Source organism: Lichenostomus cassidix, chromosome Z, assembly GCF_008360975.1.
Source record: "Lichenostomus cassidix isolate B80296 chromosome Z, HeHo_3.0, whole genome shotgun sequence".
Taxonomy (NCBI): Eukaryota; Metazoa; Chordata; class Aves; order Passeriformes; family Meliphagidae; genus Lichenostomus; species Lichenostomus cassidix.
The window spans coordinates 23,727,858-23,754,274 of record NC_139511.1 but is presented as its reverse complement, the minus strand read 5'-3'; the positions used below and the strand labels follow the sequence as shown (position 1 = coordinate 23,754,274).

Genomic DNA, 26,417 nt, shown 5'->3' with positions numbered 1-26,417 from the left:
AGGGGGCGGCCGCCATCAGGCGCCTCCCCTAACGGTTACGCCATTTGGGCGCCAAAATTCGATCTTGGCGGGCGGCGGGAGCGGCACTGGCCGGGGCTGAGGAAGTGAGGCCCTGGCATCGGGTAGCGGTGCCTGCCCCGGGTGAGCGAGTGAGGCACCGGCATCGAGTGAGGAGAGGCTCCGGCCGCGGACGATTTGGCATCAGAGCCAGCAAGGTGGGCTCGTGGAGCAAGGTCACTGGCGGGGCCGCGGGGCAGCGTGATGAAGGCGGCAGGGTCGGGGATGGGGCTGTGATGGGTCCTGGTTCGCGGTGCCTCAGGGCCGAGGCTGCCGCTTCGCCGCGATTTACCCGTGCGATTTACCCCTGCGATTTACCCTTGCCTGTCTGAGCAGGCAGTTTTGCAGGCGGGAAAGGGAGGCTCTGCCGTGTTCGGAAACCCCTGAGCCTTTCCTTCTCCCTCGCTAGCGGCCGTCTTCATGAGAAACTGCTTTTGGCACTGCTCACCCCAAGTGCCGCGATGAGTGCAGTGTAAAGGCCGCTTGGAAGTGCTGAAGTACATGTTATGGTTGGGATGCTGCCTGGGTCTGTGGTCTATTTGGCTTTTTTCGTTTAAAAATGCATGATATTTTCGTTGTAAGAGGCATGCGTTCTTTCAGTTTTCTCACACGTTTAGTTGTGTTTGTTTGCAATGTGACTTTTTTGCTTTTTTCTTTTGGTCTTTGAATTACCTAGGATTATAATCCAGATACCTTTCTTACTGCTTCTCAGAGGAATACCTTGTGTGGTCCCATAGGAACATTGAGAAGATGTATATTAAGTCAATCGTTCTAGAAGGTTTTAAATCCTACGCTCAGAGGACGGAAGTTAATGGCTTTGACCCATTTTTCAATGCCATTACTGGCTTGAATGGTAGTGGCAAATCCAATGTCTTGGACTCCATCTGTTTCGTGCTGGGAATCAGCAATCTGTCACAGGTAAAGAGAGATGGGACATTCAAGAAAGATCTTGCTTCTGTCAGCAACATTTCGTGTTACTCGAGTGAGTAATCTCCCATGGGAGACCTGAAGTGGTGCTTCTTTGAAACGGATAGTTTCATTATTTGGATTTTTCATTACATAAATCTGTGTCTTTGTCATTCTTGTTTATTCTTACGTTAAGGCTGAAATACAATTTCATCCATATACTACAGCTGCACAAAGTATGTGGCTTAAAACAACAGACTAAAAATAACCACTTAAAAGGTAGCAAATTCAAGCCAAAGGTCTTTCACATCTAAAGGTACTAATTTACTTCTTTGTAATTAATATTTTCAGTTCTGGATTGGGTCTTAAAATCTGGTTATCTGGTTCATCTGAAAAAGTTTAAAAAGTGGTTTTCATGCAATGCCTGCTATTTAAGAGATATTTGTTGTATTCTCATAAAAAAATAGTGTGCTCTGACATTGATCTTAATCTCTGTCTGAACATGACTTTCCCACCCCTACCTCCCCCCAGCAGCTCTTCAAGGAACACTTTCTGAATCATTTCACTGTGAACTGCATTGTGAAAAATAAATGTGCTGGTGTCTGTCTTATTTTAAACACGTATTCGGTGTTTGTCAGGTGCCTCACCAGAAACAATTAGCTGGATTAATGCCTTAAGGATTTTTAGCTTCTATCTTTCATGTATCCGTAGTTTTGGTGTGTAGCTCTAAACTCAGTATAAAGTGCTAAAAACCTGTTCTCAGCATTTTAGACAAAGCAATTCCTCTCAGGAATTTGGCCTCTCAGAGCCCAGAAATATGTAAACAACAGTGAACTGGGGGGAGCAAGCTTGGGGTAATTGACATTGTCACCTGAAGGTGTAATTGGAGAATTAAGGCCAGATATGTGAAGAACTTGTGACTTTTTGTACATTTTGGGTGTAGCCTCTCGAGTAGGCTTTGACTGCCCTAGATGTACCTTAAAGGCCTTTTATAAATTTATCTGCTTTTTATTCTCCTAACTTTGTCTAGCCTCTGTTTCAGGTAACCCTGTTTCAGGCATCAGGATACCTAAAAGTAGACTGGCACACACTGGTTGTGTTTTTACAATGATAGCACCTTGCAGCTCCCATGTGTCAGTTCACATGAGCTCTTAAATATGCCGTTAGGTCTTCATTTTTTTCATTCATTTCTTCAAAACCCACAATGACTATGTGAAGCTAATTTCTTTTTAAAAAAATTATCTTTTCCATGGACTTAGGTGCGAGCTTCCAACTTGCAAGATCTAGTTTATAAAAATGGGCAAGCTGGAATTACAAAGGCAACTGTGTCTATTAACTTTGATAATTCAGACAAGAGTCGAAGTCCATTGGGATTTGAACCTAGTGATGAGATCACTGTCACTAGACAGGTGAGTTTTTGATATCTGTATTGTTTAATAACACATACACATTTTTACCATGCTCAGCAGAGTGACTGGTCAAGTAAAAAGAAAGGTAATTTTTAAAGTCTGTGAGTTTCTGCAGGAGAGGCAATGCTTCTACATTGCCTCTACAGTGTAGTTAGTAACCGAGACTGTGGGAGTAGACCCACTGTTCTAGCTGGAAGTGTTTGTAAAGCAACGTACAGTTTTCTACCTTGTGGCTTTTTGTGCTTTCTTATCTTCCTCTTAATACCTGAACTGTGTGTTAAATTTGGTCTCTAAGAACAAAGGAACCTTTATTTTTCTGATGAAGCTGTTGGGGTTTTGGAGTTTTTTTTTTTGATTGGTTAGTTGGTTTTTTAAAGTAGAGTTTGTGGAAAGTTTCTTGTCAGTATTGTCCTCAGTGACTAATTTTTCTTATATTTTAAATATTTCTAAATGTCAGACAAGTTCTAATTTGATGTTCTGCATAGTATTCACATACATGTGTGTGCAAAGATATAATACATGTGATTTGCTCAGATTTTTTATTCCTTATTGAAGTTTGTATTCTCATAACACCAGCCAGTTTTTAAACCACCTGAAGTTCCTTCCATTTGTTTTTGCTCTCCAGGTTGTTGTTGGAGGTAGAAGTAAGTATCTTATCAATGGTGTTAATGCTACCAACAGTCGTGTGCAGGATCTCTTCTGTTCTGTTGGACTCAATGTCAATAATCCTCACTTCCTCATTATGCAGGTATTGTATGCATCTTTATAAAATCCAGAAAGAATAGAATTTGCACTAAAATTTAAGGCAGGAAGATAGTGGGGGAACAGTTAATTTCCTAATTAGTGACATCAAGTAAAAATTAAGTGTCTGCTAAGTAGTTAAGATTTCCAGTACAGCATAGTTTGACGCTAAAACACATGTTGTAGCACAAGACCTCACATGGCCCTGATGTTAATAGACTTTTCTAAAACATGTTCTCTTTTTATTTTCTATTTTCTTCTCCTTAACAGATAAGTGTTGCTTTTATTATTATGCTAAAATGACAGATTTTATTTCCTGTTATTTGTGTTCCATGTTAGACAGTATTTTGAATGAAATTGAGATATGTCCCTTCTTAAGTCACATTCATCAAAAGAAGGCTGATGAATTTGGAAGACTCTGTAAGGGACTAGGCAAACCCCGGAAATATTTGCAAGGAATAATAAAGCGGAACAGGATTTATTGTTTCAAATGTAACTGTCTCAAGTTGATGGCAAGGGTGGGGATGGTTTTGTACATATACTGCTTATCCCTAGTTACATATGAGCTACATCATCAAAAGGGCTAGTTTATGATTAGGAGCTTATTTGACATCAGCAGCCCAGTAAGGGTCTAGAATAAAATGTTTGCATTACTACTTTAAGATCTAATCAGGACTGTGGAGGATGAGCCTGAGATAGGATGTAAGGGCCATTTCAAGCATCCTACCTGGAAGAGTGACTTATTTGAACTTTGAAGGGCAATACAATTGAGTAAACTAGATTATCTTTGTAGCAAAAAAGTAAAAGAAGTGCCTGAACTTAGGATGCAACGTATAAAAGCCAGTGAGGGTTTGGGGTTTTGGTTTTTCTTTCTACTACCACATGGTACACAACCTCTGTTTTTGTTATATCTTTCTGTCACCAGGGACAAATTACCAAAGTTCTAAATATGAAGCCACCAGAGGTAGGAAAGTTGTGGAAGTCTTTTTGTTTGAAGTTTTACTGAAGTGATTTGAATGATAAGAATCTATATTTTGGGAGGGGGACAACAAAAATGAAGGTGTTGGAGGGAGATGACATGTTCAACTGAGTCGAAACAATCTAGTATAAGAAAAAACATCAAATTTTTGTTGCATTGTTTTATTTTAGATTTTAGCTATGATTGAAGAAGCAGCTGGCACTAGGATGTATGAATGCAAGAAAACAATTGTCAAGAAAACCATAGAGAAGAAGGAATGCAAACTGAAAACCATTCAAACGGTACTATGTGTTGAAAAGTATACTTTCTTTCATGTTTGTTAAAGTTAACTGAATAGTTAGTGTTGATTTTGACTTGTAGAATATTTAATTTCTATACCTGCAACTAGATACCCGTGCCTAGACATGTTTGTAGTTTAGAGCTCAGTAAAATAAGAATATGAATATTTTGTTATGTGTTTCAGATCTTAAATGAGGAGATCAATCCAACTTTACATAAACTGAAAGAGGTATGGAAAAATTAGCATGGTGGTGAGGTAGGCTCTTCAAGTGTTGTAAAAATACTTTCAACTACCCTGAACCAGTGTTTTGGCTAAAACAACATCTTTTCGTACTCTGTAGAATCTTGTAAGAGAGAAATTTTATCATCTTCCCAAATACAAGAATGTGACATTTTGGACTTCCAGGAAATCCCAGAGGGAGAGGGAGGGAGAAGGCAGAAAACAAAAGAATTAGATAAATATAGATAAAAACATGTCTTACTTTTTAAAAAAAACTAGTTCAAGTGGTATTTCTGGTGTGCAATCAATTCTATGAGTATTGTTTTAGCTGAGATTTTTTTTTAAGCAGGCCTGCAATATTTAAAACCAAGTATACTATATAACTTGGAGAATCCTTCCTCTTACTTACAAATACTGATGTGTAGTGCTTAGAAGATTTCTACCACAGTCTTACATTGTTTTTCCATCAAATTTTTGAGCTTTTTATTTTATTTTTGTCTGTCCAGGAACGAGCATCCTATCTAGAATTCCAAAAATTAGCACGAGAAATAGAACATTTAGGCCGCTTTTGTATAGCTTATCAGTTCGTTCTGGCTGAAGAAACAAAGGTATCCTCCGCTGATACGTTAAAGGAAATGCAGTCTAACGTAGAGAAGTTTCAGGAATCAGTGGCTGAAATTGAACAGAAAGTGAGACAACTCAATGATGACATAGCAGAAATGGAAAAGGAAAAGGATAAGGTAAGTGAGAACAGAGCTGTGCTCATCTGAATACCCGAATACAAAGAATTTTAAGACATTCAAGACATTATTGTAACAGATAATATCCCCTGGAATTTTTATCTTCTTCTGGCGGGTTGCTTAGATTATGCACTGCTCATTGTTGGTTTTGGCCATTATCTAGAAGACATCCATTTAAAGGGTTTTTTTTTTGTCTGAAATACAAATGAAAAATAATGGAAGCATAGAAACTGTTTGCCCTCATGTTTCCACTCTGTGCGTTCAATGGTAAGTTTTGCCAGAGACTTTTTTTTCTCCCTTTTTGTTGATGTCTCAAGAGAAGAGAGAAGTAAGCAAGCTTTTGTCTGGTAATAATCAGTATTGACTTCAGTTCTGGAGGTGGGGAGTTTAATTAGACACAGGATGACCCACAGAGTCTTTGGATGTCTAATACCACCTTCTGTACAGGGACAGTGTCTTGTCTTATGGAATGATGTAGGTCTTCAATAGTAGCTTCAAGTTAGGTTGGATTTCAGAGGGAAGAGATGTTTTGACCTGTTTGTGTTGGAGACTACTGCCTGCTTGGCCAGATTTCCTTCTACATGAAGGTGTGAACAGAAGATAGTACAAATACTATATTGGTTCCAGAGGCTAAATTAAATTTCCTTTATTACTGATTGTAGGAAATTGGTGGTACACTCCAAGCACTGGAAGCTGAACTTTCAGAAAATCAAAGACTTAATATGAAAGCACAAAGTGCCCTTGATCTCAAGAAGCAGAACTTAAAAAGTGAAGAGGTTAAGTACAAAGAATTGTTAACACGTATGCAGAAGGTAAGATATTTGTATATAATTTTGTTAACGTAGTAAATTAATTCACATTGTGGGAACAGCTGGTTTTTATTTCCTAGTATGGTAGAAAGAATCCTACGTTTGGCAAGAATTACATCAGGAAAGGAGAGACAAATGTTAAGGACATTGTTTAATTTGTGCAGCATAGGTAGTAGGTTCCCATTAGAAAAAGACACAATGCAAATACAAATAGAGTGCAACTCTTTATGGTTTCCAATTTTCAATTAAGCTTAGCAGAAGTCACTATGGCTTCAAACTCTTATGCTCTCTGGACATATGTTACTCTTCATATTAAATGAGAAATCTCTGCCTTACATTTTTTTGCCAGTTGATGTTTTTATGCAAGAGGATCACTTTTTAGATATTGGGAAGAAAGATTCTCCTAGTTCTTGGGCAGTTGTTACCACTTCCTGTATTTCATCTGTCTGTGGATAGTCAGTGCACTCATGGGGCAACTAGCACATTTGAAAACTTGCAGAGAGATATTGCAAGGTCACAAAATCTGACAAAGGTTCATAGAAATGTAGTTGATGAAACTGCTTGTAGCTCCTCATTTAGACAACATGAGTTTCAAGGTAATGGACTCAGGTTCTCTCTTAGTTGTTTTACTTTTGTTCTATGTTTTGCTGAAGGATTCTAAAGCATTAGTGTCAAAGGAGAAAGAACTGAAGAAGCTAGAGAGAGAGCTAAGTGTTTTACAGGAAGAAAGTGAAAAAGATGCACATGCTCTAGCTGCAGCGCAACAACATTTTAATGCTGTGTCTGCTGGCCGGTCCAGCAATAAGGATGGTGAAGAAGCTACTCTCTTAGAGCAGATGATGATCTGCAAAAATGAAATTGGCAAAGCAGTTACAGAGGCTAAACAGGTAAGAAAAAAACCTCTGCCTGTCTCCAACCTGTCTTCATGCTTTTGAAAATTGTCTGAAAACCAATTGACATGTGCATGAAAGATAAATGAAAAGAGGCGCAGAGTATCTATGCAAGATATGTTATGTTTTAGCATGTGCGTTAAGCTAACTTTTTGATAAAATATTAACAAAATATCCCCGCACAGGAAAGTGCTTGTAGCATTGCTGCGAGGAAGTATAGAAACTGGCATTTGAGATATAAAGTAGGACACTGTCTGTGATACACAATCAGACTAAGAGATTTCTACAGTAAAACTTAATGGAATTAAAATGAAGGTACCTCAGATTGTGAAATGGAGAGTTTAGAAGAAACTATTTTCTCCTTAGTTAAGTTGTGTGCTCATCGCACAACTGAAAGAGACAGCACTTGTTTTGTCTTAAGCCCTCCTAGCAAAAATAGAAGGCATTGACTCATGAAATCAGCCAGCTGAGAGACCTGAATCAAAGTTTAATGGCAAAGTTTCCTCATCTGCAGTTTACCTCTGCTGGGGTAGTTCTGATACTGGAGTTTAAATTTCCAGAGTTCACTTTCCTTGTCTCACTTAAGGAGTAATTCTTCTGAGAAAAGTAACAAAGACAGCTATATTCCACATTATTTTACTTTCCAAATAAACTGTGCCATTATTTTCAAAAGCCAAGTCTGCTTTTTATCTTATCTGCAACCAGTGGAAATTTTCATAAGTTAAATGGACAGCTTGATAGTGCAAGTGTTCTAAATCTGCACCTGCAAGATTATCTTTGAAGATCTGGTTCTGTATTTGTTTACTCCTTACAGGCTCAAATGAAGTTGAATTATGCACAAAAAGAATTAAAGACAAAAGAAGCTGAAGTTAAAAAGATGGACGAAGGCTACAAGAATGACCAAAATGCATTTGAAGCTGTCAAAAACATGAAAATAACTCTAGAGAACCAAATAAAGGAGCTGAACTATTCAGGTCTGTACAGATTGCTGATGCATAGTTTTGGGGCAATCTACAGAGGAGTATAGAAGTGTTGTGAGTTGACCCTGACTGGATACCAGGTGTCCACCAGAGCCATTCTATCACATCCCTCCTCAGCTAGACAGAGGAGAGGATACATGGCAAAAGGCTCATGGGTTGAGATAAGGACAGAGAGAAGAGATCACTTGGCAATTACTGCCATGGGCAAAATAGACTTGACTTGGGGAAATCAATTTAAATTAATTTCCCAGGCTCTGTTTCACTACTGATTTTCTGTACCTCTTCTCTGTGAGTGGTGCAGGGGGATAGGGAATGGGGGCTGCAATCAGTTCCTCACACATTGTCTCTGCCACTCTTTCCTCCTCAGGGGCAGGACTTGAGTCCTTTCCATGAACTGCAGTTCTTCACAGACTGCTCCAGCATGGGTCCCTCTCATGGGGTGCAGTCCTTCCAGAGCAGGCTGCTTCAGTGTGGGTCCCCTGGAGGGTCACAAGTCCTGTCAGCAAGCCTGCTCCATCATGGGCTTCTCTGTCCATGGGTGTACAGGTTCTGCCAGGACCCTGCTCCAGCATGGGCTTCCGCAGGCTGTAGGTTGATATCTGCTACACAGTGGGCCTCCATGGGTTGTAGGGCACAGCTCCCTCAGCATGGTTTGCACCACAGGCTCCAGGGGAATCTCCACTCCAAAGCTTGGAGCACCCCCTCCCTGCCTTTCACTGGCTTTGGAGTCTGCAGGGCTGTTCCTCTCACATATTTTCACTCCTCTCTTCAGGCACTGCAGATAGGTTTGGCTATTTTTCCCCTTCTGTGATATTTTATTCCAGAGGCTTTACCACCATCAGTGGTGGTCTTGGCCAGTGTTTGGTCTGTCTTGGAGCAGGCTGGAGGAAAACAGGAAAACAAAAAAATTTGTGCTCTGCTTCCTATCAGGAATCAGGAGGCAATGTTGAGCAACTTCTTGTGAAGTAGGACCTCAGTATGCATAAAGGCATGTTTTGAAAGACGTAGGCCTTAATAAGAGGGTGCTCCCTCCCTTCGTCCTTTCTCTTAGCTTTTACTTGTGAGCACGCCCTCATAACAGTATGAAATAAATATCCCTTGGACCCCATATCCTGGCTATGTCACCTCCCAACCTATTGCCCACCCACAGCCCTCTGGCTATTGGAAGAGAGGCTGGAAGGGCAGCCTTGTTGCTGTGCCAGCATGCTCAGCAGTAGCCAAAACTACTTTATTGTTACATCTATGCCTTTCTGCTACAAACATAAAGAACAGTGCTATGAGGGTTCTGTGGGGGATGTAACTCCATCTCACCCAGACCCAATGCAAGAGGGAAATGAAAAATCAAGTATGCTGCTTTCATGCATAAATTTCTCTGGTCTAAGCTCTGCAAACTCAAACTTCCACAGAAAGTAACTTAAAATAATTTGATTTTTATAAACTTTGGGACAAATGAAATTTTGTGGCAAAATTAAATTCCAGCTAAAATTTAGATGGAATAAATTACTGACCTCCCTATTGCTTCCTGGTTTTGTGTACCTAAAACACTTCTTAGAGTTTGTTTCGAATGCCAGGTAACATTTGTTTCAGACGTTACTCAAAACTGTTAACTGATATTCCAGAATAACCTTTAGAGAATTCACAAATAATTTTAGAATGTCTTCCAAGTAAGTATTTTCTACATATATGTAGATAAACGTGTAGGATACCAGTTTTTAAGCTAATAGATTTCTCTGCTTTGGGTATATGTTTACTGCTTGTGTTCAACTCTGAAGAAGAGAAAGGAGAAGCCCTCCTAGCAAAAAAGAAGGCATTGACTCGTGAAATCAGCCAGCTGAGAGAACTGAATGAAAGTTTAATGGCAAAGTTTCCTCACCTACAGTTTACATACAAGTAAGATCTCAGCGTGATCCTGAAAGATGTTTGAAAGTGCTTTTGGGTGCCTTTTGCCAGATAATTACACCAATGTCTTAGCTCTTGCTTTCCTCTTAGTGCCAGTAAATAATGACTGTCTTACCTGTGCTGCAAAGTGAAGGGGGAGCGCAAGGGGGAAGTCGGGAAATGTTACAGTCTTACAAAGCCACTAGAATTTAAAAGTATTGTCTGATGGCATTTTCAAGTCATAACTTTGGTAGCTAAAGCCATAGAATCCAAAGATCTAAACTCCAAAAATATATAATCATTGTTTCCTGCCTGTGGACACGAGTAGACTCGCTCTTTGGAGGTCAGCTCTGTATCTGGCTCCAACAGTCAAATGCCTGTATCCCCAGGTTTAATTGTTTGTGTAATAGGCTGAACATACTCCTATAGCGGTGGTAATAATAGAACCCATTGGAAAAATCAACTGAAAACTGTGTGAATAAATCATACTAAAATCAGGAATGACATTCTTTTAATGACTATGTAACTTGACTCTCTATTGGCAAGTTTCTTGCTGTGAAGTATCTAATTTAACAATTTTCTGTGTGGGGTTCTTTTCCTCATAGAATTTAGAATTGCTTGTACCATTATAATAAGCATCATGAGTTTTAACTATAAATTTTAAAATTTATGGGAGAAAAACAGATATGATTCATAGTCATAATTTATATTTAAAGATATCCAGAAAAAAATTGGAATCCAAACCGTGTGAAAGGCCCTGTTGTGTCACTTTTCTCCATGAAAGATCTATCCAAAGCAAGAGCCCTGGAAGCTGTGGCTGGAGGCAAGCTCTATAACATTATTGTGGACACAGAGGTAAGTTTATTACTTTAGTACAGAACTCTGAATTTTGCGATGTCTTATGATTCTGGGTCAGCAAGCACATGCCTTGTTGCTGAGGGCTTGAGAGGGGTTTGGACTGATGTGTTTCAATTGGCATGTGCATTGTGCATTCAATTGTTTATGCCTAGTTGGTGGCAGCAATATGTTCTTCCAATGCCATATTGTCTGACTTTACAAAATTATTGTGTACTCAGGCATGCTTTGTAATTATTTTTCATTTCAGGTTACTGCTAAAATGCTTTTAGAAAAGGGTGAACTAAAGCATCGATGCACCATCATTCCATTAAACAAAATTTCAGCCAGCTGTGTTCCAGAAGAGACGGTCAAGTTGGCCCAAAGCCTGGTATGTACATAAATATACTATTTACACTATATTACTTCTGTCCCATTTTCATTTTGTTTCTGTACTAAAAACTTGGGTTTCTTAAAGGTTATACTAACATGAATTTCTGTAAGGTTTGAGGGTATATTGATTTTGTTTTCCTTTGTATCTTTTCAGTTATGTGAGGTCTAAATGGGTGTTAATTATTGTAACTGAAATAGTTTTAAAATGTAATGATACTTTTAGAAAGTGTTTTTATCAACAAAAGACAGAAATTGGAGTTGAAACTTCTTATAACTTAAGGCATACTGATTGCTTTTCATTTGCTTTCTAGACTGGCCATGCTAACACACATTTAGCCCTTTCTCTAATTGAATATGAGCCTGAACTACAGAAAGCAATGGAATACGTGTTTGGAACAGCACTGGTCTGTAATAACATGGATAATGCTAAGAAAGTGACTTTTGACAAAAGGATAATGACAAGAAGTGTTACTCTTGATGGAGATGTGTTTGATCCCCAAGGCACTCTGCATGGAGGTAATTGCTGGTTCTATTAATATAGTAATATTGTGTGTCTGTTGATATGTTTGCTGCAATTGCATATTTTTTGTACAAATGAGCAGTAACCATTTTGTTTGGACACATACCGGGAATTATCTGTTTGAGCTAAAATTGTATTGAGCTGAAATAATATTAATTAGCTTAAGAAAAAATTAATGACAACCTTTGCATAGAGTAATTTAGATTTTAAATACTTAAATGTTACTTAACTGTATAATCCTCTTGGAAGCAGAAGTGCTTGGAATCCAAGCACTTCTTGAAGTCATTCACTGATTTGTGATAATTTTGTAAATTATGAAAAGTTAGTTGTTTGCACAAGACATGCATGTGTAGCATCCAAAGCCTGCAGAACTAAATTCCGTAGTAGAGGAGATAGCCTTTCTCTGCTGAGAACTCTTAACTTTGCCTAGCTGCCTTATCTGTTTTTCAGCTAAAATAAATCACCAATCTGCATCACTATTAATGTCTAGAATTTGCAATTACTGGTGGTGAATCCACTGGTCTAATTCCAGTTAGCCAGGTTTCTATTTTTTCATTGAACAGGTGCATTGCCACAGGCTGCACCAATATTGTCTAAACTTCAAGAAATGAAAGATGTTGAAGCAGAGCTCAAGACAAAGGAATCTGAACTTGCAGCCGTAGAGAAGGAGTTGGCAAGCTTGAAGAAGGTTGCTGAAAAGTAAGGTTTGCACTATATAATGTGTATCATTTCTCTTAACATGACTGAGTAAATTAATATGGTGAGTTGTTTTGGGAGAGCATAGGGCCTTTTGAGAATGTAGTGTGCAGAAAATAATTCCCTTCCTCCCTGTCCTCCCAATTTAATTAGTAAGTTCAGCAATCAGAAAGCAAATCCAGTGTTTAGATAACACATGCACAAAAGTTTTGTTTTGGATAATACAAGGGGGAAAAAAGGGTATGCTTTGATGTCTGCTTGAAATTAGCTGAAGCTTCATGAAGTCCACTGAAGAATGGATCTGTTCCAGACATACTTTTAACACCCATACAGAATTCGAATTTGTAGTCACTCTTATTTTCTCAAAAGAAAATAAGAACATGTTAAAAAGGAGTATCTGAGTGATACTGCTGTAAGGATTTAAATTAAGTAATTTTAAAGTATTATTTGATTTTCAGCTACTTAATTACTGAATACCTTATTAGAAGATGAAATGGAAAAATATGTTTAGTCAATATGTTATGGCATGCAAAAATGTCATAAGGAGGTAGTGTTGCATAATGTGCTATCTACCAGCTGGGTTTATTCTTTCAAATTGTTTTGACCTGCAGTAGACTTTCTGAAATACAGCCAAAAGGAGGAAAGGACTTTAATTACTTTTCTTTAATTCTTTTCTTTAGTTCTTCAGGCTAACATCTATCATGCTGCTAGTTGGGGAAAAAAGTGATCTCGGAATTGTTGCCAAATTCCATGTGTTGCATTTGTTTTTAATATGTCAGAATAGGGCTAAATAGTAGGAGCTGTATTTATATAATAACTTACATGCCTACAAGTCTCACAATTATTATTAAAGCAATTATTTCAGATTTTCATTCATTTAAGTGTGTTGGCCCTACAATCATCACTGTATCTCACATGAGAAAGGGAATATAGGTATTTACTTACTTCAGCTTTGAAAGGGAGATGCTGGGTGTCCTTCCATATAGCAGTGTGTGTCACTACTGTCTCCAAAGGTACCAGCAACTGAAGCAGCAATGGGAGATAAAGTCTGATGAAGCAGAGCTGTTGGAAAAGAAGCTTCATCAAAGTGCTTATCACAAGCAAGAGGAAGAGCTGCTTGCCCTGAAGAAAACTATTGGTGACAAACATGTTCTTACTCTTTTAACTGAAAACTAATTGCTGGGAATGAAATGGGTATCAGGCTGTTTGAGTAGCAGAATCTTTATTTAAGAAAAAGTATTTTTCACTTTGGAAATACTAGCTTTATATTTTGGAATATGTAACAAATATAGAATGACAGTATACTTTATCATAGAGGTGATTCACTTAAAGGTGGTCATTCTCTTATAGAAAAGCATTTACTCCTATTAAATGTTTTACATACTTTATTATAAAGGAAAACATGTCTTTAGGGAAGTTAAAAATTAATTTAATCCCATATTTGAGTAATCTTTGCTTTTTTCAAGCCATCTGTTTCTCTGGATATTTGAGGTTAGTAATATAGTTAGCATAAGAAGAAAGAATTGGAAAGAAGGTGTTCATATAGCTAAGGAAAGACGTAAATTCACAAAATACAACATAAGTAAAACATATAAAGAAAAAAATGGAGAGAAGTGATACATATCTAGATGTATACCTAATAAGATATCACATGAAGTGATATCTTTTTAGGTAGCCATCTGATTAATTACTTCTTGGTCGTGAGACTTGATATATTCTTCCCCTGTCAAAAAAACCTCCCATATTTTTATAATGGCTGGTTGTCTGGCTACCTAGTAATAACTGGTAACAACAGCTCACTGTCTTAGAATAATCATCGAAATATCTGACTTCAGCAACTAGTGAGTGTACAACCACTTTGTTTTCTGGAGGCAAAGAGAGATTTATTTCATTTGGAGTTCAGGATGTAAATTAAAAGCTGAGAACAATGCCCAGTCTCAGTACTTTCCTTCTTGATTCAGCGGAGTGTGAAGAGACGTTAAACAAAACTGAAGAGAGCAAAAAGAAAGCAGAAGAAAAATACAAGGAATTAGAGAATAAAATTAAAAATGCAGAAGCAGAATGCCTAAAACAACGAAAAAATGCCGAGCAGAAGCTAGATGATGCCAAGAAAAAGGCAGACACTTCAAGCAAAAAAAAAAGAAATATGCAGCAGGTAAAACTTCACCTCTGTTGGCAGTTTCTCAGTGTTGAAAGTGGCTGCAAAAATCAGAAAGTTTGATTCTCTCAAGGTTTTAATGCTCTCCGTTTTGGGTCTTAATATATTACTGTGTTGGCACTGACATAGTCACTGTCTGAGGTTTTTTGTTTGTTTCTTGCTTTGTTTTTGTGACATTGCACCTTTGCTCAAGAATGGGTGCTTTTAATCTTCTACAGCATTTACTACATTGAGCTGAATCTTAATTATTTCTATTTAAGTATAACTAGTAAATTGGAAAACATCTCTCTAGGAAGTTGAAGCTTCAGTTCTGGAACTTGAAGCGCTGAAACAAGAACAGGCCTCCTATAAACAACAGATAGCAGCTGCAGAGGAAGCAATCAAATCCTACCAGGAGCAAGTCGATGCTATGGTGGCTGAAGTGGCTAAGACAGAGGTAAGAGTGAATACTGTGTTTCATTATCCATTTTGATGTTACTCTGTGTGATCCTCTGAACCTCACAGTGTAATTTGTATTTTATTCTGCAGACTTGCTTAACACACTCAATCAGCCTAGGTAGTTATTTTTTTGCTTGGCTTTCATATGTGAATTTTTTCTTCTTGCTGTGCCTATTCTAATAAGGGTCTAATGCCAGCTTTAAAAGAGGCCAATAAATGTCTGCTGATTTGCTTTTTCAGGAATCTGTGGAGAGGTCACAGAAAGAGCTTTCCAAGCAAAAGGAAATAATTGCATTACATGATAATGCGATTAAAGACAAATCTGCGGAGATGGCAAAATACAGAAAACAAAATAATGAATTACAGTTTAAGATTAAAGAATTAGAACACAGCACCACCAAATATCAACAAGAGGCTGCTGATGCTTCTGCTGAGGTATTTCAAAACTCTGCTTTTCTTCACATCTTGTGACCAGGCATGGTTATTTCCCTTGTCACATGCAAAGGAAATAGCCTTTTTTCCTTAAGCACTGTCATATTTGCACTCTCAATGTGAAAAGTTTTATCCAAGGAAGAGGGAGTGGAAATTGCACATTGTGAAAGAGCTTATTCATGTGGAGTAACGGAGGGTAGATCACAGTGAGACAGTGATCAGTAAGAGCATTCCAGCTGTATGGACAATTTAGATAACTAATTAAAGAAGTTAATTCCAAGATTTAGTGGCATTGGCATAGTCCAGATGTAGAAAAAAGGTGTTTCAAATAAGTCAGATATATGTGAAAGCTACCTTAAAATCTTGGTTTGTCCACAGTCAAGGAAATCACACAAAGCATTGTAAAGATATGTACCTGTGCTGCATTGGGATAGAAGAATTAATGTGGTAGAGTAATTTCAGAATGTTAGATGGGAGGCGGGTGTCAGGTTTCATTTATTTTATTTTTAGTCCACATTTGAGAAGGGTGAGGAAAAAGCCTCAACATATCTTTTTGTTTACAGGTGGCCAAAATGCTCAAAGAGTACAAGTGGATAGCTTCAGAGAAACCACTCTTTGGTCAGCCAAACACAGCCTATGATTTCAAAAGTAATAATCCTAAAGAAGCAAGTCAGAAGCTGCAGAAATTGCAGGAGCATAAAGAGAAGTTGGGAAGGAATGTGAATGCAAAAGCAATGAGCATGCTTTCTGACACAGAGGAAAGGGTAAACATTCTGTGCTTTAACCTGTAAAGATTAGGCAGGCTGGTCACATGGTGTATACAATAAATGTACATATATATACTGTAGCTTTGTTTTCGTATGCTCTGTTTCTCAATACACCAAAAATAGAACTAAGCCTTCATGAGATAGCAGGAAACCTTTTGCTGGTTCTTTTGTTCTAATCTTACATCTTAGAACTGTTCGTTGGTGCACCAGTTTTCAAGGTTACTCATAATCTTGATTTTGGGTGGTAAAAAGTATTATTTTATTCCTTTCTTCCCCAGTCCATCCTAAGTTGAAGGATTTGCAATCTTTTGGCATCTTTTAAGAGTATTGGACAACTATATACTGTATATATATACTATATACAGCAGATGAAAAAAATACTCATCTTCAAGCATGACAGCTTGAAGGTGTAGTAGGGTTGTGTAGCATCAACTATTCTGTATCTTCAGGCTGTTCTAGGGTTGTCTCAAAACTGCCCACTGATTTTACCCTTCAACTTTTCCAGTACTGTTTCCCCCTGTCAATCTCCAGGAGCATCCTTTCTTTTATGGAAAAGCAAACAAAACATGATTAACTTGGAAGTCCAACTTCCAGAGTATTGTTGTCCTTCCCCTTTGCTGACTGTTGAAAATTCTGATGCTTTAATTTCCAAGTAATATCAAAACTTATATCCTTCATGCAGATAAATGAATGCATTAGTTTTTAATCTTGTGATTAATGACTATTTCATAGCTACAAAATGATATAGTGAAGCTGTAAGATTAGCACAAAATGTATTTGAGCACAAAGTTGATTAAAATCAATCTTTTCTTCTCATTGCACCAGTACAATGACTTAATGAAGAAAAAAAGAATTGTGGAGAATGACAAGGTAAAAATTCTTGCAGCTATTGAAGAGCTTGACCAGAAGAAAAAAGAAGCTTTAGATACTGCTTGGAAAAAGGTATGACACTTGAAATTTATCTTCATGTTTTAGTACAGGATCAGATTTATGTTAGATTACTGTTTTGTTTCTTTCCTTGGGGAAAAAAGTCTGTTTTCAGAACTAATATCCCTGATCTATATATAAAAATAACCACTTCATTTCTCCTGTTTATTCTTACTTTTGAAAAGAACACATGAATTCTCTGAGAATTGTAAAGATCCAATTAAACATGCAAAACCTACCATTCCTTTTTAGAGTCCGCAAAAATTTCATGAAGGTTAAGGTATATTGAAATACAGTCAGGTTTTATTTTTTGGGGTTTTTCTTCTTAAACCAGTGTTTTACCAGTGTTTGTAAAGGAAAAAAAAAAATCAGAATTTTCTGATTCATGTTGCCCTCTGCACTATGGGGCTTGTGGGGCTGTGCATCTGCGGTACTGCTCCCGTTATTGTCAGGATTCAAAATATGGGGATAGAGCAGTATCTGATTTATGCTTCTGTTACATAGGCACTCTGCCTTTTTACCAGTTCTCTCTTATAATTAATTATAACAAAAGTATAAAATTATCCCTTTCTATGTGGACATCTTTTGACGCCTTTTTTCCTGCTGTACTTGTAGAACTTGTACTTTTTGGCCTTTGAGAAAATATATTTTATGCAAGATTAAATTACACATAGATTAACTGTCTGTTTAATTATTAATTATACTGCCTGTATGCAGGATATCACTGTTAAAATGGTACCTTTCCATTGTAAAAATTGTGTTTGGCAGAAATTACTGACCTGTATTCAAAAGCATCACACATGGTGGGATGAGTGTGTTTCAGATAAATTCCTAAACCTACAAAATTTTAATCTGTATTTACAAAGTTGCATCCCATCCCATACCCGGACACTGCTTAAGTAAACCTGGAAGAAAAAGCTTGGGGAGGATGCCAGTGTGTATCTCTTACATGGTGTTTGTACATTTAGTAGTCCATTAATTGGGAGAAATCACAATTTATCAATTAATAAATCTGAGTTGGGGCATAACTGTTACCCTGGCTGATAGGATAAAGAAGCCTTCCAATACTTCTTCCATCTGATCCTTCTAAAATGCTTAGTATTTGAGATGTCATATATCCTTTGGTGTTGCTTCTCTCTTCAGTACAGAGAAAATAAAAGCTAATGTTTTCTCACTGTCCTGTATGTGACAAGGGGAGTCATCATGTTGAAGAGGGCAAGATATCTCAAGCGTCGTGCAGCTCGCCATGAAGTTTTTCACTCTTTGTGCTCTTGATTCACAGCACATTCATGCATCTTCTGTGGTCTGATTTGTAGGTAAATGAAGACTTTGGTTCCATTTTCTCAACACTCCTACCTGGAGCCAGAGCTATGCTAGCAGCTTCTAAAACTCGTGATGTATTGGATGGTATGGAGTTCAGAGTTGCCTTAGGACAAACCTGGAAGGAAAACTTAACAGAACTTAGTGGAGGACAAAGGTTGGTGAGTTAATTTGTTTTCCATTGTCATTGTGTATATAATTGATATACCTAACTAATTAAAGTTCTGAAAAGCAAAAGATTAATTTTTTCCTTGTCAAGTCAGGGACTCTGCCTCCTTCCAGACAGACTCATTGGAAGCGCTATTAATACATTCTGACTTAGTATAAGATAACAAACAAGATTTTACTCCACACAGAAGTGGCAAAAAAATCAATTGAATGGTGAGAAAACCATGTTTAACTCTAGGTAATACTGTTATAGTGTTGAATTAAATGCTGCTCTCCTTAAGATGTAACCACAAAAATCTATATAGACAAGTATTTCCCCAGTATATGTGTTGTGGCAACAGTTTTCTTCCCCAGTGTCTACAGCTACTGTGTAGGGATATGCTTCTTTATAACTTCTAAGAAAAAAAACAACTGAAAAGCAGAAACAGAATTTTGGAAGAGGTGAGACAGAGATACAGAACTTTCTAAGGACAGAATACTTTCAGAACCATACACTGAAAAACATCATTGCAAAACTCAGAATTGAAAAGAGTTAGAGCAACAGCGTAATTTTAAATATCATCACCCAACTAACTTGATCTTTCAATAAGAAGTAATATTTGCCATTTCTGACAGGAGACTTCACATTTGGAAATTGGAAGCTGTCATTCCATCTCCTCAGAATCATAGCAAGAATCTGCTTTTGAGGGAGCATTTTAGGATCATAGAATCATTTAGGTCAGAAAAACTGTCTTAAGATCATCAAGTCCAACCATTAACTTAATGCTGCCAGGTTCACCATTAAACCATGTCCCTAAGCCTGGCATCTGTGTCTTTTAAATCCCTCCATGGATGCTGACTCAACCACTTCCATGGGCAGCCCATTCCAATCCTTGATAACCATTTCAGTGAAGAAATTTTTCCTGATATCCAATCTAAACTTACACTGATATAACTTGAGGCCATTTCCACTTGTTCTGTCTCGTTACCTGGGAGAAGAGGCTGATGCCCACCAGGCTACACCCTCCTTTCAGTGAGCTGTAGAGAGCAATAAGGTCTCCCCTGGCCCTCCTTCTCTCCAGGATGAACCCCAGTCCCTGTTTCTTGTCAGACTTGTGCTCCACACCCTTTACCACTTTTGTTGCCTTTCAGCAATTGTTTTCAAAAGCCAAAGCCTTTCAGGCAAGAGTAAATCATAACTTTCTTGTCTCCATACTAGATCGTTGGTGGCCTTATCCCTGATATTAGCCATGCTCCTCTTCAAGCCTGCCCCTGTTTACATCTTGGATGAAGTAGATGCTGCCCTTGATCTCTCTCATACCCAGAATATTGGACAGATGCTTCAGACTCATTTCAGACACTCTCAGGTATGATCTTGAAATTACTGTGTTAGTAGAATGGTTTGGGTTGGAAGGGACCTTAAACATGATCCAGTTGAATCTCCTGCCACAGGCAGGGACACCTTCCACCAGACCAGATTGGTCAGAGTTCCAGCCATTATTTCCACAGGCAGACTGGCACTGAGGACTCTGAGCTCTTATTCTAGGGATGTGCGTTACATTTCTGAGTTGTCTCAGCTGAAAGTTAGACTGATGATATGGCAACGGTGAAACTTAAATGTTACATTTTAATGAAAGCTGTTGCTGCCTTGGTTAAAAGGGAGCAATAGGGAAGAGCATCAGTGATATGCTCAATTTCAGGCATGACAACATCCTGAATTATTTTTTTTCCTAGAGTTCTTTAACCTGAGGATAAAAATATTTCAGGTTGACCCTATTGAAATAAGTCAGGCACTAGTGGAAAGAATCTCTGTATCACTGTTACCTGTACATGAAAAACAGGTGCTACCTGTGTCTATTTGATGCAAGGACATGACCATTCCAAATTATGAGAGTGAGGAGGGAAACATTTGTTTACCAGCATTGTAAAATTATTTGAGTATTATCTTTTGACAAGGTAAGATCCTACATTCTTACATAATTAGTGGCACTGTTTTTTCCCAGTGTTTTCTCCCACCATGCATCCTGCATTATATCTCAGGCCAAGTGCTGGGATATGGACAGAAGTGTTGTTAGCTGCAGAGAGTCTGGCCCATGGATGTACATTAACCTGCATAGCACATCCTGTTGGTGCCTCAGTTAGTTTTAGAAATTTTTTTTACGAATTATTACTGAGGTATTAGCCAAATGAAGGAAAAGGAGTCATCTCTTTGGAAGCCTTTTCTAGTGATGTTTGAAGTCTTTATTTGGATAGCAACATTTATTTTAAGTGTTTCTGGTTTGTTTTAGTTTGTTGTGGTGTCCTTGAAGGATGGAATGTTCACCAATGCCAATGTCCTCTACAAGACCAAGTTTATGGATGGTATATCCACTATTACAAGATACAGTCAGGTTCAAAGGAGGAAAAATGAGTTTGCCCACAAGAAAAATCACAGAGTACACAGGAAGAAGTGTTAAGAGGACCTGCAGAGCAGGGAAGCAATGGTCCTTGCTGCGCAGTAGCACCTTCTTCAGTGTTCCCAGTCACTCTAAATTTGTTCCATGTTTTTTAATGTTTTTTTAATGTTTTTAATGTGTTTTAATATTTTTTAATGTTTTTAATGTTTTAGCTACTAGCTCATATCTGCATCTTTTTAGGAACTGAAAGTCATAGGAAACAATCTGTAATAGTACTGTTATGTATGCCAGACAATTTTAATCCTCTTGGTGTGCTGTAATTCTTGTCATCTCTCTAAGCATTTACACATAAATGCATATAAGCAGTAGCTATGTAAACTTAAAACCTTTCAATGAGGAAAATCTGATTCAACTACGAGGGTTCTAATCTGTTGCAAAGTGTAGTAACAATCTTCCTCACCTGTTGTCAAACTCCAGAGGAAAGTGTTATAGCAATTTTTAAGTTACTGTAACTGATTTTTAAGAAATTAAGCAATCCCAAGCTGTTTTTACAATTGTTTAACTTCTTGCTGTTAAATATAACTACACAACCTGATGGTATATGCACTTTCCTTCCTCATAATTTTTCACTGAACAGTCCCTACTCAGAATTAAACCCTTTCTGTTTTGAACTTATTTCAATGTATCCTGTTGCTGTCACTGGCCAGAAATGACAGTTCTGTGGGGTTCATGCCCAAACACAGCTTTGTCACAGTACTGCAGAGGCCTTTGTTCAGCACAGCCCAGGATGCATGTGTGGTCTGGGTTTGGTCTCACAGTATTTCTGCGGCCAGATGGTGGTTCAGCCACTTGGTGATCAACATCTATAAAGTTTGTATTTCCATGCTCTCATCTGCTTAGCTCATTTGTGTCACTTCCTTATTTTTCTTCCTTTCCTTCTTTGTACCATTTAGAAAAGTACATACAACTCAGGTTCCACTGGGGGGGAAATGTATGCATATCTGGAATAAGTTGGAAATATTAAGTTCTTGATTATTACTCAAATAAATTTTTAATCTCATGGCCTCATTGCTCATGTACATACACTATATACAAAATTGTGTATGTATAATATATACAAAGAGTGTGTCTATGTACTACAGACATGTCCCCCAACCCTGCCAAGTTCCAGGAGACCAAGCTGTGGGTTTAAAATACACAGTTTGTTCCAGGGCTGCAGAGCCATCATGTGTCCCCAAGGGGCCTGAGGGTGGTGGGCCAGTGTGGAGCACAGCAGCAGCACTCTGAATCTGGAGCACAGCTATAAAATACCACAGGAGAAAAAAACACTACCAGATACTCCGAGGAACAGGTCATGCAGCGTTTATTTAATTTTACCTTTTTGGTAAGCAGGAGGGTTTTCTTTCAACCATTCACATATTTGGACAGTACAGATTGCAGTGAATTTGATGGAGATCTTGCAACATTAGAAAACTTGTCTCAATATACATCCATTTAAGCAACAGCTTGTAAGTCAGAGCGAGAGTGCTAGAGTCGAGTCTGCGCACTGCACTCCAGGTATACAAAGCATCGCAGCAGCACAAGAAATGCCCGTGCTGGGCAAAGTACAGTGTGTTTTACATAGTGCAATCACTTTTAGAGGAGAAACTCTAGGAAGGCCACATCTATTTTTTTTTTTTTTAATCCTATCAAGTTTACAAATGCAAGGGGGGTAGAAATCAAACCTCTGACTTAATTTTGTACAGGTAGGTTTTGTGTATAGGCACATGCTTTAGAGAGGAGCTCTGAATCTGCTCTGTAATCACGAGAAAGACATATTGCTTTGTGATTCAGAAAGTGTCATACCATCTCTAACCTTCCTAACACTCTTGGCCAGAGTTGTTAATCCAGCTGTTTGTTTATAGAGTTCCTAGAATACGCTCTTCCCTCTTGTGTAAATCCCCAATAGAGAAATTCAGGTTGCTATTGACAGTGATTACAGTTATTCCACGCACAGTCATTTGACTGTACTAGGCATTGCCTCTGATTACTCCAGTCCACAGTGAAAACTCAAATTACCAGAGACATGGAGGCTCTTTCTTGTCTGTTACTGTCACTCACCAATATGAAAAAACCCAAGTCAGACAATGAACTGCTACAGCAAAGCATCACTGATAATATTCACCTAATTAAAAAAAAAAAGAAAAAAAAAAGAGCACTCATGACACTACATGTCACGGTAAGCAAGTTTTTAAAGATACTGCAAAATTATTTGCTCAGTAAAATTTTAAAATGTACACTGTGCTCAATAGTTCAAACTACACGTAAACAAAGAGCAGCTCCCTGCAACACGGTGTAAATCAAAACATTATAGCACCAGCTCCCAGCACCAAGGAGTTGCCCACTGACCAGTTCTATGTACAATGCAATAGTGCTCGCTGAGGTTTCTGCTACACGAGAGCCACAGTGGGACAGCTCTGCCCATTTCTTCCTGACATTCTCTTACCAGGCGTGCACAAATTACATTCTTCCCTATGGAGAGCAAGTCAGACAACAAGATTGTTACAGTACCAGGAAACACTGACTGGGAAATGGCACCTGAGGGGAAAGTAGGTACTGCATACCTGAATCTGAATAAATGGGCATGGAGGAAAGGATGTCATCTGAGCAATCCTCTCCCTACCAGAGCAGATCTGAAAGGAGCTGCAGACTGCAAGAAAAGAAGCAAGCCTTCCTGTGCTGAAAGCCATGAACATGATATTGCCCACACTAATGATTTTATTTCACCATCAGCAAAGCATTTATCCCCAAAAAGCTGTACACATACTGGTCAGATTATGGAGCAGTGCTATCTTTACACTATTAAAAGTCTGCTGCTATAGTGGTCAGATTTGTCTTTGTTGGAGGAGGGGGAAAAAAAGGAGACAGGCAGCAGGGCCACATCACCATATAGCAATTTTACTCCCATGTTAATGCAGATATAATCTTAAGTGCAATTTGCTAGAAACCAGCATGACTTGGGCTCTGATAAATGACAGATGAATCAGTTTCTTACAAATACTGACAAGTCTAAATCATTACAGGTTTCCAAAGCAAGAACAGGTTTACGAACAGGAAAGGGAATAAAACATTACCACTATTAAAAAATGTGTCATTTCAAACTTCAAACACTCTTCAAAAACATATCTAGAAAAAACTGTTTTCAGGTTTATTTCCTGGAGCTAAGGAGTGTCCATGCAAAACAATTTTGAGAAGAGCAGTGTTCCACCTGGGTACCAACTAGGCTCAACTTTGTCCCACACAGCTCAGTAAAGTGCTCTCTTGTGCATCCTTTGGGAGAAAAAGTTATCATTTAAAGTTTGAGAGGCCGAGGTTGCCAGCTAGGGAAGGCATAGTCTCAGTCAATCCATGCTGAGGTCAGAGAAGGAGGAAGGAGTGAAGTTAACAGTACTCTGCCTTTCACAATGCACAGACAACAGGCTGCAAGGGAGGAGCAAGCGGAAGCAGAGGTGGATGTCAGATGAAACCCTGCTGCTGGGAAGCCACAGGAGTTTAACACAGGCCTCAATCAAAGGAAAGCATTTTGTTCTCTACAGATAACAAACACCAGCGCTACTGGAGTAGACACCAGTTAACAGATCTCTACACACAAAAAATGTGAAAACCAAATATACTTTTCACTTTCTGTGCTGGTGGTTTTTCAACGATTTCTTTGAAGGACAGAGGGGGTCTGAGTAACATTCTTCTGCCGATTAAAAAAAAACCAACACATCTTGCCCTTGTATTTTTAATGTTGCATGCTTAGAAACATTCTAGGGCAGATTGTTAGAGGTATTTGCTGATAAAACAACTAACGTTTAGCATAAGAGTAAAAATAATATTAATGGGGAAAAGAATTTAAGGCATGTTTTATTTTGGCCAGGAATGATGCATCCTACAGAGTAATCTTCATTTCCCCACTTGGTTTTCAGACCACTGCACTTTTTTGTTTTTGTTTTACATGGCACTTTGAAGTTTATGTTTTACAACTTAGTCAATATTTTCAAGTGTTTTCTTCAACACGAATGCCCTGTCTTGTAGCTCGGGTCTGCTGTCTGATGCCATTGTAGACAACGAACGAATGAGGTGCTCTCTGCTTTCTGCTGTCAGGCTTTCCCACTGTTGAGCTTCTGTGCGGATAAAGACAGACAGACATTGGACGTGAACACCAGAACACCAACAAAAAAAATCCAAAAGGACATCACTTTCTCCAGACACGCTAAAAGAGTGACTGCTTCGACCTTTTACTTGCAGTCCATACTGCGCTTCCAGGAGGACTCAAATTCACCTGGACACTCAGGTGCATGTGCTGCCTCCTGCCCAGGGAGTTGTGCCTGTCTAAGCCTGAAACATGGGAGTGCAAGAGCCTGAAGAACCAAATGTGTCTCATGTTGCAATTGGCTCACAAAAGAGGCATGTAAGAGTTTCGCTAGAATAAAGGAAACATAAAATGCGTAACAGAAAACCAAAGGAAAAACTTGCTATGTAACAACTGCAGACCCACATGACCCTGAGACCTAAGAAGACTCATCCTGTGAAGTCAATTCTGCAAGGCTTGAATTCTAAATAATGAGAAACCGAATTTGACGCTGAAAAGGGAATAATCACTCTTCTGTACTAAGAGGAGCTCCCCCCTCTATGCAGCTTGAACATAACACAGACAGTTTTGACAAGACAGTTCTGTGCTCCATGTGGGACCCTCCTTCCTGAACACTTTCCTCACCAAAGGAGTATCCAACATTATTTCAGACCTTGATATTAGCTCCAGTTACTTCCAGCCCTCTCTAACTTCCAAGTCCCCGCTTCCCCAGAATCGCCCAGTGCTGCAAGCAGAAGGTAAGGCAACCTCTGCAGGGTTCCAGGCCATACAGCCAGGTGCCATCTCTACCAAACAGTGGCTCTTCACCAGGTGGCAAGAAAGGAGTCTCACCTTGTAGTTTGGTGAGCAGCAGCTGTATCACAGACAAAGCTTCTGTTCTTATGGACGTGTAGCTTTTGTTTTCTAAGGGATTTAAAGAAAACAGACAAGAAAACCCAAAACCACACTGAGAACCAAATGCACTAACCTTAAAATAAGCAGTCACCTCTACAGTCTCCAGACCACTCTTGTTAGCACAGTTCACTGAGCTCTTGTTTGTGCTGTCAGCCTCCAGTGCTCCTCAGGCACATTTGAATGGCAGAAAGTAAACAACTGGAGGTTGAAAAGTCAACTAAACCTTGTGCATTGCCTCTGCCACTACCACAGAGCAACAGTTCCTTACACATTCCAACAGGGAACAAAATGCTGCCACATAGCTGCAGTGTGATGGCAAACAACTTCTGTGCGTAACAGACTGTTCTGGAAAGTTGTACTGGCTGGAGACCATACAAATGTTAACAAGTAGCATTAAGCATGGGTACATAAACCCTATGCCAGCCATCAAGCCCAAACTTGTCACAAAAGTTACTTGGTTTGTGAGCTAAAGATCTTATTAAGGTGAGGA

The 26,417-nt window shown here is 38.6% G+C and overlaps 2 protein-coding genes across 6 annotated transcripts in view; one reads left to right on the top strand and one right to left on the bottom strand.

Annotated features, from left to right (window-relative positions):
• On the top strand, positions 1 to 21,976 carry SMC2 (structural maintenance of chromosomes 2). 2 transcript variants are annotated; one of them, XM_085042271.1, is made up of 25 exons: positions 1 to 215; positions 770 to 975; positions 2,223 to 2,372; positions 2,998 to 3,120; positions 4,039 to 4,077; positions 4,263 to 4,373; positions 4,556 to 4,600; positions 5,098 to 5,331; positions 5,994 to 6,143; positions 6,794 to 7,027; positions 7,845 to 8,004; positions 9,783 to 9,900; positions 10,605 to 10,743; positions 10,994 to 11,113; positions 11,427 to 11,631; positions 12,199 to 12,334; positions 13,345 to 13,469; positions 14,293 to 14,486; positions 14,782 to 14,925; positions 15,168 to 15,362; positions 15,923 to 16,123; positions 16,952 to 17,068; positions 18,370 to 18,530; positions 19,740 to 19,887; positions 20,809 to 21,976. In XM_085042271.1, the coding sequence occupies exons 2-25, from the start codon at positions 808 to 810 to the stop codon at positions 20,974 to 20,976; spliced, it is 3,585 nt and encodes a 1,194-aa protein (XP_084898397.1). In that variant the 5' UTR covers positions 1 to 215; positions 770 to 807; the 3' UTR covers positions 20,977 to 21,976. The 2 variants fall into 2 exon arrangements, with proteins under 2 accessions (XP_084898397.1, XP_084898396.1); XM_085042270.1 differs by lacking the exon at positions 1 to 215 and adding an exon at positions 356 to 583.
• Positions 21,977 to 22,262: 286 nt separating this feature from the next.
• Positions 22,263 to 26,417, bottom strand: part of ECPAS (Ecm29 proteasome adaptor and scaffold) — a 63,258-nt gene continuing 59,103 nt past the window's right edge. For 2 of the 4 annotated variants that reach the window (XM_085042266.1, XM_085042269.1), the window contains exons 48-49: positions 25,865 to 25,936; positions 22,263 to 25,064 (exon numbers count right to left, since the gene is read on the bottom strand). In XM_085042266.1, the coding sequence (XP_084898392.1) occupies positions 24,925 to 25,064; positions 25,865 to 25,936 (212 nt within the window). In that variant the 3' untranslated portion in view covers positions 22,263 to 24,924. Of the gene's footprint in view, positions 25,065 to 25,864; positions 25,937 to 25,958; positions 26,126 to 26,417 lie in introns of those variants that run through there. The other 2 variants (XM_085042267.1, XM_085042268.1) reach the window with 2 other exon arrangements.

Coding starts and splice junctions, on each gene's coding strand:
- SMC2 (XM_085042270.1), top strand. CDS start 559: ATGTTATGGTTGGGATGCTGCCTGG. Junction 4,374..4,555: donor AACTGAAAACCATTCAAACG/GTACTATGTGTT, acceptor TATGTGTTTCAG/ATCTTAAATGAGGAGATCAA. Junction 18,531..19,739: donor GAACTTAGTGGAGGACAAAG/GTTGGTGAGTTA, acceptor TCTCCATACTAG/ATCGTTGGTGGCCTTATCCC.